Source organism: Mesoplodon densirostris, chromosome 2 (assembly GCF_025265405.1).
Source record: "Mesoplodon densirostris isolate mMesDen1 chromosome 2, mMesDen1 primary haplotype, whole genome shotgun sequence".
Classification (NCBI taxonomy): Eukaryota; Metazoa; Chordata; class Mammalia; order Artiodactyla; family Ziphiidae; genus Mesoplodon; species Mesoplodon densirostris.
The window spans coordinates 17,429,250-17,443,276 of NC_082662.1; the positions used below are offsets into that span (position 1 = coordinate 17,429,250).

A 14,027-nucleotide genomic window follows, 5' to 3' on the forward strand; every position below is an offset into this window, starting at 1 on the left:
ATGCCGCGGAGCGGCTGGGCCCGTGAGCCATGGCCGCTGGGCCTGCGCATCCGGAGCCTGTGCTTCGCAACGGGAGAGGCCACAACAGTGAGAAGCCCACATACCGCAAAAAGAAAAAAAAAAAGATGCTGCCAGGCTTCCTCGGCCTGAGCAAGGGGGTGCTAAGATGCAGAAACTGGGGATGGAGGTAGGCTCGGGGACTGGAATAAGCAGTTCGGTTTTAGATGTTTTAAGTTTGAGATGTCTATTAAACATCCAAGTGGAACCCTGGGGGTAGTTTATAGAGCTGTTGTCTTGAATACTTTCAGTTCAAATAGGCACTGGAGTATACACATTCCTTCAAATTGCCTAGAAGGCCCTATAGCATGCATTCTCAACTGGGGCAATATTGCTCCTAAAGGCGGGGAGAGAATTAGTTCTTGGATGGCAGAAACATCTTACTCTTTTTTTTTTTGGCCGCACCGCACTGCATGCCGGATCTTAGTTCCCCGACCAGGGATTGAACCCATGCCCCCTGCAGTGGAAGTGTGGGGTCTTAACCACTGGACCGCCAGGGAAGTCCCCAGAAACATCTTATTCTTTTTATGCATATATACAGTACAGAAACAAGCATACAGTATATCCGTGGTATTAAAATTTTAGGGAGGAAGCAGTCATTAAAAAAGGTTGAGAGACACTGTCCTGGATGATCTGGGCCCTGCCACCTCCTGGCTGTCAGCTCTGGCCTGTCTTCTGTTCCTCCCCTCTCGATTCCATGCTCCTGCCCCAGGGCCACCGTGCTCACTGTTCCTCCTGCCGGCCACACTCTTCCCCTCCCATCCTTGTGGTCTGTTCTCTCCCTTAATTCAAGCTTCTGCTCAAATGTCCCCTTCTCTGCAGGCCCATCCTTCCAGATCACCGTGGCTACCATGACCTCTCCCTTCTCTGGCCCTGCATCCTACTTGATTTTTTCAAGGCCCTAACTGTTCACAACCATGGTATCTATTAACTCATTTATTTGTTTATTGTCTGTCTCCCCTGTGAGAATGTAAGTTCCACACACAAAAAAGACTGTTATTCCTCACAGGATCCTAGGCACCTAGGGATGCTGGCCCACAGTTAGTGGACAGTATGTAACTGTTGAGAGAATGAATGAAGGCGTGTCTGGCCATGCCACAGAGAAAGGCATCCATCACTTCAGCCTGAGGGAGGAGGCTGGGTGTTAGGGTGAAGTCAGGCACAGTTAATTTTCTCCTGAGGAAAAGCTTGGTTTCCTTTAAGACACCCCCGACCGTGCTTACTTTTCAGAGTAGGGAGCAACCTAGGAGGAATGGACAGGGTGGGATCCAGGACCCAGCAGGGGGCCACATTTTTGAGATGGTGGCACTTCCAGGGCCCCAGTGGTCTGGAAACAATTTGGCAGCCCAGGACCAGATGATAGGACTCCCAACTGCCTGGGTACTTCCTTTTAGGGACCCCAAATTCCAGAAACTTCCTCAGTCACTTCCCCAAAGTCCCAGAGAGGAAAGATAGCATACGATTTAATCGGCCCGCTTCTTCCTCTGGGAGTTTTGATTGGAACACCACTTCCCACATCAGTCCTGGGGAGGAAACAAACGCTCCAGCAGCTGGGAGGCTACAGAGCTGGGGGCTCCTGGGATTCTGTGGCACTGCCACCGCCCTCCCCAACCCGTGCTGCAGCCAGACCGGCTGGCCAGGAACCTGTGGGGCCCCAACTCCACATCAGGGCAGGACCAGCGTTTGTTTTAGATAAAACCACAGACACAATTCTGACAGTCACAGGCCTCAGGAGCCCCATCCGGTGAGGGTCAGAGGGGGAGCTGATCAGGCAGTGCCTTTTTCTGTAAAAGAACAAAAATCATGATAAGATCATTCCCATTTACTGGTGACTACTGCCCGTTAGGCTGTGTGCTGGGATCTTTTCATCACCACACTGACACCCTGAGGTGGATAGGCTCACCCCGTTTCATACAGAAGGAAAACGAGGTCCAGGGAGACGAAGGAACTCGCCTATGGAGGCAGAGTTAATGGGCGGCACGCCGGAATTTGAACCCACGCTTTTTTTTTTTTTTTTTTTTCTTCGGTACGCGGGTCTCTCACTGTTGTGGCCTCTCCCATTGCAGAGCACAGGCTCCGGACGCGCAGGCTAAGTGGCCGTGGCTCACGGGCCCAGGCGCTCCGCGGCATGTGGGATCTTCCCAGACCGGGGCACGAACCCACGTCCCCTGCAGCGGCAGGCGGACTCTCAACCACTGTGCCACCACGGAAGCCCTGAACCCACGCATTTTTAAGCCTCCCGGAGAAAACGAGCTACTTCCTCTGTGTGTGGGTATGGCTGCATGTGTGTATCTTGTCACAGCCGTTTCCACCAGTGGGTGCAATTTATAGGCAAGAAGCTGGGTAACCGGTCCAAGGTCACACCAGTGAGTGGCTGAGGCCAGAGCAAAGGCCTAAGCTCTCTCTGCTTCCCTTTCCTCTTCTGCAGGTTGGCTTGGAAAACCAGAGGTAGATCTGAAGCAGTCCAGCCACCCCTAAGAAGCCCTGGATACCCACTCCCATCCTTGGATCAATTTATCAGTCAGTCCATCTCACCACTCCCCAAGCATGAAAGAAAAAGAAAGGCCTGCTTCTGCAGGCGTGATATTGGATAGAAAGCATTTCAGATGCAGAGCTTGTCTGTAGAACTTCCAATGTGTACAGGAAGATGAAACTACATTAGACAGTAAATATTGGAAAAACAGATCAAAATGAAAATAGAAGAGATGTCACAGGGTGCCATGATTAACTGCCAAGTCACTGACATGGACAAATTTAATGCTACTGGGATGATTCTATTTGTATTTCTCAGGGAGACTGGTGTCAGGAGGAGAAGAAAGGGAAACCACTAACTTTTTCTTTATGGAATCTGTGTTACTTGAATTGTTACAACAAGCAGGCATCAATTTTTTTTGCATGATTAATCTTAGAATATAAAATGTAGTAAATATGACAAGTATACAAAATATAACTGTAGCTCAAGCCCGGAGAGGCCCTTGGGTATCCACAGAAGGCATAACGGGAGAAGCAGGTTTGACAAAAGTCTTGAAGGACTGGGAGGTATTCCAGATGGCAGAACAGTCTGTGCTAAAAGCACAAGCTGGAAAGCCTAAGGCAAGGCCCAGCCTAAGGGGTGACGGGTCAAGCTGTATCTTTCCTCTGATGAAGTGAGGACACTCTTGTCTCCCCAAAGCCTACGAAGACAGCCCAAGCTGGCAGCTTGGGTGGATGGCAGAGTGTCTTTTGGGAGAGGCATCTGTGTCTCATGCAGCTGAGGTCACCCCCCTCCAGCCAGCAGGCAGCCAGAACACGCCACGGTGGCACTTGGCCCAGTTCAACCCACCTGCTACAGATCTGCCTGGATTTCCTCTGAGGGCGCCAGAGTAAACTCACTGTTCACAGAAAGAAGTGGCTTGCCCAGGGTCACACTGCAAGCTGATGGTAATAGCTGTCCTGTCTGGCCAGCTGACACAGTCCTTACTGGCCTCTGAATTGTCCTTCTTCTCCTAGAGAAGCCGCTCCCCAGGCCAGCCTGGACAGCAGGGGCCCTCTTGTGTGCTCCAATCCCCGCCAGCTCCAGCTCCCTCCTGAGGCCTGCTGGCTGACCCCTTTGTCTTAGGGGCGCTGAAACCAGCCTGGCCTTAAGCCCAAGAATGCACTGGCCCACACTCCTGCATATTTTGGTCACCCACTCACCTACTTCCTGCCTCTTCGGGAGTTTCCAGGTACCAGAGTCCCAGGTATCAAGGCCCATAAGTGAGGCGCTGTATCCAGACTGGTTTCCGGGAGTGAGCCCGGGGAGAGGGGATGCCAGGATATGCCTTGTGGGGAAGCTCTCGGTCACTACGACATGAGGTGACCCCAACTACTGTGTTCATCAGGACTCGGACAGGTCTCGCCTGGCCTGGAGAACAATATCGAGCAGCCTTGGGGGAAAGGAGGTTGGCAAACCATACTCGTGGGCTGCTCTGTGACCTCTGTGCGCACAGCAGAATCAGTAAAGAAAGAATACAGGTCTGAGGCCTCACAGGTCTGGGACTGAATTCCAGCTCCATCATTTCCTAGGAAATATGTTTCCTTTGTATTTGTGAGTCTCATCTGTAAAATGGGCATATACTCCATGGCGTGAATAAAATAATACAAGTAAACAACCCAGCACGGTCATGGATACACCCTATCCCTCCTTTCCTGATAAGAGGCTCTATCAGTGCTTCTATAAGAAATAAAATAAGCAATAATTACTCTTTCTTCAACCACCCAATTAATCCTTAGAACACACCTGCCAATGCTTGGAGTTAGTTCCCACTTCATAGGTGAAGGGCTGAGGCAGGCTGAGCAGCCTCTCTGTAGTCACACAGCTTGTAGGGAGATGTCTGGGCTGGAGCTCATCCACCACCACCGAGAAGGGCAGTCCTACTCTGCCGAGCACCTACTGGGTGCCAGACTCTGTGCTAAGCACTCTGACCCATCACAGTGAGACAATACCCCGAGTAACCTTGAGTGTTAGATGGCACCATTATTCCCATTTCACAGATAGTGAAACTAAGTTGTAGAGAAGCTGGGTCACTCGTCCAAGGCCACACGTGATAAGCTAGCATGCTAGGGCTCGCTCCTGATACCACCGGGCCCCGGCCCCGGGGGTCAGGGTTCTGGCTGCTCCGTGCCTGGATCAGTGCACTCCCCCACCCATACCTTGACCCTCAGGGACAGGGGGGATGTAAGGCCAGAGCCCAGGACTGCTGCCAGCGGGGTAGGGGAGGGGGATGCGCTCGGTCCTGGCCTAGACCCAAGGTCTTCCTGATAAGACCCAAGATCCTCCTAGAACCAGCAGGATCAGGACCCATGGGGGTCCTACACAAGGGGCAGTTCTGGACCTGACTGGGGAGTTAGAGGGCCCGTCCGCCTTTCTCCCCCATCCCCTCTGGGTGCTAACTCCTTCCCCTGGCTGGAGTCCCTCTTCATCCTGGACTGGCAGGGTGTCCTTGGCAAGCTTAACTTTTCTCAGGTTCCTCAGCCATAAAATGGGAACCACAGTTCCTAAGTCCCAGGGTAGCTGTGAGGATTAAGGAGGCAGTGGATATGATGAGCCTGGTACAGAGCACGGCACATAGCAGACACTCAGCAAATGCCAGCCTCTTTCCTTCTTTCCTTCAGACTCTCAGAGCCCCGTGCTTCCTGAAGGCTCTCCCCAACAAGATGGGCAGGGAGCCGTACTGCCCCTGGCACCTGGTGGAGGTGGTGTGGGACAGGGAAAGGACACGTGACCAGGAGTCAGGCAGTCCCAGCTCTGCCATCTGCTAGCGTGTCTTGAGGAGCTCTCTGGACTTCAGTTTCCTCGTCTATCAAGCGAGGTGAGCAACAGTTTCCTAGCTCCTACCCTACAGGGTCACATAGGGTGATATCTACAAAAGAGCTCTGTAAACTGAAAAGTACTGGGCAAAGGTCAAGGGTAAATAACAATAGTAAAACCAACACAGACAGCAGCCACCACAATACACCTGGCCCAGGTAAAGCGCTTTAAAGATATTTTCCCATTTAATTTTCCAAACCTGGAGGAGGCATGGTTCCCATTGTACTGATGAGACAAGAGCCCAGAGAGGTTATGTAACTGACCCAAGGTCACACAGTAAGTGGCAGAACCAGGACTTGAACGCAGGTCCTGGTGACTGAAGCAGAGGCACTAGCCCATCTCATTATCCTATCTGGACTGTTCTCCTGCTTTGGTTGATGGTCCCTGCGCAGTCCCTGGCTGTGTCTTTAGGTACTGGGGAAGGGACATCCCTGAGTTCCGGTCTGGCTACCACAGACATATTTGCCTTTAGTTCTGAAATAAAAGGCTGGGTCCCCTTGCAAGGGCACTCGGTAGCATAAAGCACACAGGGGGCTTTGCTGCTCCTGACATACGGGGTTCCCTCAGCCCGGCCTTCACACACCACCGGGCTCTGTCCCTCAGGGAGACAAGCAGGGGGCTGCCAGGGGGCGCTGCCCAGCAGCTGCTGGGGGCCAAGAAGTGGTGGGTGGGCTTCACCCTGCAGCAGCCATGCCCCCTGGGGCTGAGGTGGGGAAAACAAGCAAAGGTCTCCTTAACCTAGTTTGCTTATTTCCACTTTCGTCTTAAAGACACAGTTGCCTGAAATTCATAATCATCAAATTAGACTCTTTTCTTATCTCGTGGGAAGGTTTCTGTCCCTTTGGGAAGATCTGCCCACTTTTAGGTATCTTCTTCAATTTACCTACTTTTGAGTATCAATATGCTTTTTTTTTTTTAAACTGAATAAGTATTTGTCAAATCTAAGTTCTGTCATTGATGGATTAATTGACTGGCTTTTCATGATCTAGCCTCTCCCAGCATTTAGGGTCCCAGGATGGGGCAGGGGTCAGCAGGAGACAGGTATGGTGAAAGTCTCGGCCCTGAAGGGTTTAAGTCGGGACCTCTAGAAGTTACAGCACAGGGTGTTTTGATTCCACATGGAGAAGCACCCAACGGGCAGATGTTAATTCAACGGACATGAACTAAAGATACAACTTCAAACAAGACCAACACGGGGTTCTAACCTGAGGATGAAACAACCAACAACAAGGTCAACTAGAGGTGCTGAAGGTCTAACAAGGTATAAAGAGAAGAACTTTGGTTAGATGGCTTATCACACAAGCTCGATTACCATGAGGCCAAGGAAGACTTCTGCCTACAATGAATAACTCTCAGATAAAACCGTTATTGGAACTTTGATCAGCTCACAACCTTAAAATCTGATCTAGTGCGCTCAGCGTTCATTCCTTTTGCTCATAACTTGCAAAACTCACAGTCAGTACTAGTCAAAAACCTAAGGAACAGCTTAAAGCCAGAAGAGCAATGACCACAGCTACCAGTTCTTGTGCACCTACTACATGCCACACATACCACATTAATGCTTCACACATGTGCTCACTAGTTCTCGAACCTCTGCAGTTTGGGTATTATTAATCCTGTTCTCACAGATGAAGAAAGTAAGGCTCAGAGATGAGTAACTTGCTCAGGATCACGCACCGAACGATGGGGCAGACATTTAACCCAGTCTCACCTACTCCACAGCCCTTCGTCTCCCCATCCTGCCAAGCTCTTCCTTCAACCGGGCCTGGCCAGGTAGGTCCAGCGGACAGCCGTCCTCTGCAGCCCGTCCACTGGTCCCGCTGCTGGGTGCTTACCGAGGAGGTGCTTGATGATGGCTTGGTTGTGTTCCCAGAGGTTGCTGAAGGTCCCCCAGCGTGAGTGGCCATCAGGCACGGGGTTGGCTTTGATCCAGCCGCCACAGGCATAGGTGAAGAAGTCCTGGCAGGGGTCCACCGTAGGGTCCATGGAGCTCAAGATGGAGCTGGTCACCGAGATGCAGGCCTCACTTAGGCACACCGAGGGGGTTCCTGGCAGGGGTCAAGGACAAGAGGCCAGTGAAGGGAAGGCACGGAAGAGCCTATGGGAATATAGTGCAGGTGGCCTGGGGCACTGGGGTTCCATGCCCCACCCCAGCCCTGACCAAACAGATTTTGAACTGGACAGTCACTAGACCACTACAGAGAAAAGATTTCAGATTTACCATCTCCTGATGTGTAAAACAGACTTCTGTCTAGCTGCCTAAAATCCTTTCTACGGCTTTAAAAATTACCCTGAACCAAGGTGCTTCTTTTAATCAGTCCTTCCTTCCACAATATTCATTGATTTTTAAATTATTCCCTGATGTTCAACAAATTTATTTGCTCATTCATGCATTCCTTTATTCAACAAAATAATTACTGAGTATCTTCCAGGTTCTTTGCAGAATGTGTGTGTGTGTGTGGTGTGTATGTGTGGTGTGTGATGTGTGTGTGTGTGGTGTGTGTGTGGTGTGTGTGTGGTATGTATGGTGTGTGTGTGGTGTGTGTGTGGTATGTGTGGTGTGTGTGTGGTATGTGTGGTGTGTGGTGTGTGGTGCGTGTGTGTGTGGTGTGTGTCACGTGTGTGTGGTGTGTATGGTGTGTGGTGTGTGTGTGTGGTGTGTGTGGTGTGTGGTGTGTGTGGTGTATGGTGTGTGTGTGGTGTGTGTATGGTGTGTGTGTGTGTGTGTGGTGTGTGTGTGGTGGGGGGGATATAAAAGGCATAGTCCTTTCCTCCAAGAGTTAATAATTTAGTTGGAGATACACACATTATACAAGAAAAGTAAAAAGACGACAGTAGGAGAAATGTCTGTCATTTATTCTACCAACATAGACCGAGGATATTCAGTCCATGCCAAATGGGTGATGCAGACAATACGGTGCTGCCAGGACTCAGGAAGAAGGAAAGAGTCTTAGGGATAGAAGCAACTATGAAAAATCATTCCCACTGAGTACAAGGCAGCAGAGTTATCTCACTGAATCTTCAAAAAAACAAAAATGGAACAACCCTAAGAGATCACTTTGCTTAAGGCCACCTTTACATATGAGGAAACTGGGGCACAGAGAGACGAAGTACCCTGCTCAGTGGCCACTGGGGTTTGAACCCCAGCCTCTCTCTGCTATGCCTGCTATGGGCCTGGAAGGGAGCCCTCCCGGTAAGGACTGGCCCAGGAGGCAGGGCAGCCCCATCTGTCAGGCGCTGCCATGAGGAGGGATGGGAGCTGGCACAGGTGGGCAGTGTGCAGGGCTGCCACATCCTCCAAGTGCCCCCAAAACACAGCGAGCAGAGGAACCAGCTTCCTTTGAGCCGGTTCTCCCAGGACATGGGGCAGAGGCAAGAGGAGGGGGCCGTTGGTCGGTGGGCTCAAGCAAAGGAGGCAAACGGTGGGCAGCCTTAGCCGTGGCCCAGCCCCAGGTGACGAGATGAAGCCGACTGCAGGAGATGGAGGCTTGTGACTAAGCACACAGGCCCAGCCGCACCGCCTGTTGACCCAAGCTGACCGGCAACGAGGGACCGTTTCCTGATATGGGGCCGACACCCCCATTGTGGGATGAGGACGCCGAGGCTCTGAGCAAGTGAACGGAACAAGGTCACTCTGTGGTGTGGGAGCGCCCAGGCTGACCCCACTCCAGGCTGCTTTGGCAACGCCAAGGCCGGGGTTCTCCCCCTTTCCCTCACCACCCCTTGGCCAGTGATGCCCGGGGCTGCTGCAGCCCTTCTGGCGCGTTCAGTTCCCCACTGCACAGGGAGGAAAGCAGTAGGGCAGGCGTCAGGGGCTGTTTCTTAGACCTGGGTTCAAATCCCAGCTTTCTGCTTCTGGCCTCGCGCAAGGGGCCTCGTCTCTCTTGAGGGTCGGTTTCTCCATCTGGAGATGAGGAAGAACAGTAGAACCAGTTTCATGGTGATGATGATCTCATGGCTGGGCGGGGGGCTCAGCTCCCTGGAGTCTTAGGGTCCAGTGTTCCCAGGCCAATCCTCAGAGACCAGAAGAGAATGCATGGGCTGGCAGGGTGGTCTTCCTCTCACTCGGAGACACAATGCCAGCTGGGGCTGGGCAGCCTGTGTGCTTATTAACATCTGATGACAAACCCAAAGTCCTGAAGGCTGACAAAGGGCTCAGAACAGTCGCACAACCGCACAAAAATCAGGGTGACTCTATGTTGAGGTAATTACTTGTTTTGAGATGACCGTACAACAATGAAAGATTATTGGGCCCTTAGGCATAGAAATAGAGAAAGGAAATGGTAGGGGACATGGCAGCATTTAAAATATCTCTAAATGAGATCTTTGAGTCGCATGCCCCACTTCCCGACTAAGGGAATGTACCAGAATCTTTGGGGGCAGGGGGTGGGGGGAAAGAATTTCTGTGTAGTTTGAAAGAGCCTATTCACTATTATGATATAACTTCATATTTGGAAAAGGAAAAGAATACCTATTGTTTTTATACAACAAACTGCAGGAAGTAAAGCTTGACAAATACTTGGCTGGTGGGAAAACCCAGAAGCCAGCTGTTAAGAGGGTGACCCTCAGGGAGCAAGACACATCAGAATGTATGTGTGTGTGTGTGTGCGCGTGTGTGTGTCAGAGAGAGAGAGAGGTATTTGTAGTTATCATAGGGGGACTTGGTTTTAAAACAAAACAAGAAGCCAGCCCCCAGGAATCAGTCTGAGAGGCTTGAGTTCTTCACTAAGCACCTAATCTGCTAGGCACACTGCAAGGTACCCAGGTGGTACTTAAGCAATAATCACTTGATTATTTAACTATGACTGGCTTGTAGATGCTTTACCAACTATCCTTGGCCTAGCAGGTGTTTAATGTACATTTGATTAATTAATTCATGGTTTCCAGGCCCCCCTAATCTCCTGTCAACACCTTCAAAACTCAGCTCAGGCTCCCTCTCCTCGGAAAAAACTTCCCACACCCTCATCCTTCTCTGGGCCCCTTGGCTGCCTGGGTGTCCGCTATCTGAGCACAGACCATGCTATGTCATGGCCGTCTCCTTGTCTACATCCCCCACTAGAATAGGAGCCTGAGGGTAGAGCCAGCATCTTACTTGCATTTATAGTTCCTTTGCCCAGCATTGAACTTGGCACCTAGCAGCTGTCCAATACATGTTTGTTGAATGAATGAATGGCTGAGTGAATAAAAGAGCTTTGTCCAGCCCTTGGTCACCACCTGTGGATGCAGAAAATATTTCTTCTCTTTAGGACGTGCATGATCCGTGGAGTAGGTCCCAGATCTAGCTCACAGACACTCGTCTGGATGGTGCCTGGTCTCGATACTAAGTAAGACACTTCAGAATATTTTCCAGAGAATTTATCGTTTGTTTTGCTGCCACTGCTTGCAAAGCATCTGTAAGTTTCTGGAAAGGATGGTGCAGCAGGAAGGTGGATAAATATGTATTTAAGTGCCCAGACATAACTTAAAGGTGAGTCTTTCAGAATCATCAGAATTTGCATTGACTGATGTTTGCACAGATGTGGCTGATGCCAGCCAGCACCTGCTGCTGGGTAATGAGGTTATTGTCAATATCTGGGGAGGCCACTGCTTTCCCAGGCCCAGGCAGCCAATAAAGACACATGAATTGGCTCAAGGGTCACCGGATCCCCGGCCCAGCTCCACCCTGGGGGAAGAACTCCCCTCACCCAGGTCCAGCCTGGGGAAAACCCTTCTGCAGCCCCGAGGTGGAATGAACAGACAGAAGCAGGATTCCTCCCTGTGGGCCCCACCTGGCAATGACAGAAGTGTTTGGGGCCCAATCATTAGAAGCCAGGTCTTGGGGGCTCCCTTCTGGTTCCTGATGGAGAACCAGCCTGGGAACTCCTAGGGGCAATCTCAGGGCAATACTGCCTGCTGGAATCTAGCCTGCTCCCCATTCACAGGGCCAAGAGCTGGGCAGACGAGGCTGGCTAGGGCCTGTACTTCCCGGCAGGGTGTTCTGAACTAAACCTGATTTAGGATGAAGCAAGATGGTGACTGCAGCAGGGCTTCCCTGGTGGTCCAGTGGTTAAGGCTCCACGCTTCCAATGCAGTGGGTGCCTGTTCGATCCCTGGTCGGGGAACTAAGATCCCACATGCCTTGTGGTGTGGCAGCTGCAGGACTAGGGTGATCAGTAGAGAAAGGCTGTTCCCACTTAGTCCTCCTTCTTGCTCTTTGTTCATTCAATCATTTACTTATTCATTTTGCAAAGTATCTGCACATCTATGGCATGCAGGCACTATGCTAAGCACATATGGTTAAGAAATCATTAATTAATTAATCAGATATGCATTAATCACCTGCTGTGCTAGGCGCATTTGGTAAAAATCTACAAATCATTAAACAGTCAGTTAAACAATTAAGCGATTCTTAGGAACCACTTAGGCACCTGACACAGATTAAGTTCTCATTAAATGTTTGTGGAAGGTATAATGAATGAATGAATGAATGAATGAGTGCTTGATCCAGGAGGGATGTAAGGATGACTCAGATGAAGTCCTGCCCTCCCTCCAGGCCCCCAAATCCCTTCCTCATCCTAGTGCAGCATGGCCACCCACGCAGGCCAGCAAATTCACAGTGGAGAAGGTTCAACAAAACCTGCAGTTGATGTTCCCCGATCCTGTGAAGGTTCACGATCGCTCTGATGGGATGAGTACCAGGTGACCAAGTTGATGGGGTTAAACTCTTGGCAAAGCCCCAGAGGCTACTCAACCAGGTGGCCTACTGTCGTCAGAGAGCTGGATCTTGGGGCCCAGGGGAGAGATCCTGGAATTGACTGGACTCCCATCCTTATTGTTAACTTGGATCTGCCCTTTCCAGGTCCATAAGAGCTTATGGATCATTGATTCTGTGTAAGGCACTTGCTACATATACTCAGCCAGACACAGAGAACCAGCCTCAGGCCGCTGACAGTGGGATTGAAGTGGGGTCTGATCATATACAAGGTAGGACAGAGAAATGAGACGACAGAGGCACACAAAGGTCCCTGGCTCACAGAAGGACACTGGGGTGCACCGTGAATTACAAAGCCTGAGCTCTGGGGCCCGCCAGCCCACGGTTGAACTCCACTCCCTCTCACACTAGCCACATGACCTTGGGCAAGTTACTTCGCGCCACTGCCTCGGTTTCCTTGTGTGGAAGACAGGGCCAGAAGCAACCACACCTCACAGGGCTGCTGGGAGGAGGCAGTGAGATTACATCCGTAAAGGAGAGGCCTGGTATTCGGTACATGGAAAGTATTCAGCAAACGGAAGCCATTATTGCTATTTTGCTGGAACTAGGGATGGAGGACAGGGCCAGCCCGTGTGTCGAACCAGCCCACATCCTAACAATAACAGTGCCTGGAGCTAAGGCTAGAGAAGGCCTATTGGGCACCAGGTATGTGATAGACATCATCTCGAATCCTCAGAGACATCCCCAAACTGAGCATTATTTTTTCCATTTAAAGTAGAGAAGACACAGGCTCTGAGAGATTGAGTGACTTGTCCAGGGTCCCATGGACAATAAGTTGCCAGGCCAGGATTTGAACTCACGTCCTTCTGACCCCAAAACCTTAACATCACCCATCTGCCCAGCTCCCAGGTCTTGGTCTGTTGCAGTAACCCCAGCCTCCAGACCCAGCTCTCTCCTTGGCCTCGGAGGCCAGTCCTGGCTTGAGCGGGGAAGCCCCCTTACACAAGTGGACAGAGCCCGGGGCCGGAGTGAGTGAAGCCCATCACGCAACACGGGGGCACCTACTTGTCCGGTACTGGACGCCTAGCGCTGCCAAGCAGGCCACCATTCCTGCCGCCAGAAGCGCCACCAGCACCACCAGCCGCTTCTCCAGCTGGGTCCGGGCGGCCCAGCACCTCTGGCCACTCCGGGGGCTTCGGAAGTTCACCTGTAGGGAAGGAGACAGGCGGGGCGAGGAGAACGTGAGCCCAGGGCGCCCACTACCCAGGAGGAGGGGGCTCCACGGAAGGACCCAGCCCTGGGGAGACATCGGGGCTGCCTGATGTCCCCTCCTGCCTCAGGGGTGGTCTGGTTCCCACAGAATCAGTCCTAATCCAGGAAAGGAACCAGCACACTGCTCGGCAGCTCAGATTCTCTGCTAAACATCAGAGTCAAGCAGTCAACCCAGCTGGGCTTGTGTTTTTTGTGTCACCTGATACGGGTAGAAGGAAAAAAAAGATCAGCTTTTCCCTGTTTCTCCAGTAAGGAGTTCAAAAAACAACAGGATGTTTGGACGCGCAGGCATCCAGCAGACATCCAGCTGGGCTCTCTTCAGAGCCGCAGCTTCAACAGGCCGGGGGTGACACAACCCCCTTGATGACACAACCCCAGTGCACACTTCCCAGGGGCACAGACAGCCTGAGCTGTCGAAACCGTCATAATCCCATGAGGGCTGTGTTCTTCGTTTCTTTTTACAAATGAGGAAACCGAAGTCCGGAGAGGTGAGACCCTTGCCTCTCATCACATAGCTAAATGGGTAGAGCTCGGATTTGAGCCCAAGTGTATTGATTCTAGAGCCCGCCTGTGGGTCAGAGATTAGAGTCTTGGGAGATGTCAGGGGAGATGCAATGGAGAAATAGCTCCATTGGAGCAGGTCCTCAAAGGGAGGAAAAAATGTCCTCAGCCTAACAG

The 14,027-nt window shown here is 51.4% G+C and overlaps 1 protein-coding gene across 2 annotated transcripts in view; it reads right to left on the reverse strand.

Annotated features, from left to right (window-relative positions):
• The window catches only part of ECE1 (endothelin converting enzyme 1), a 54,271-nt gene that overhangs the window by 32,710 nt on the left and 7,534 nt on the right, over positions 1-14,027 (reverse strand). For both annotated transcript variants that reach the window (XM_060080580.1, XM_060080588.1), the window contains exons 3-4: positions 13,143-13,284; positions 7,222-7,434 (exon numbers count right to left, since the gene is read on the reverse strand). In XM_060080580.1, coding sequence (XP_059936563.1) covers positions 7,222-7,434; positions 13,143-13,284 — 355 coding nt within the window. The remainder of the gene's footprint in view (positions 1-7,221; positions 7,435-13,142; positions 13,285-14,027) is intronic.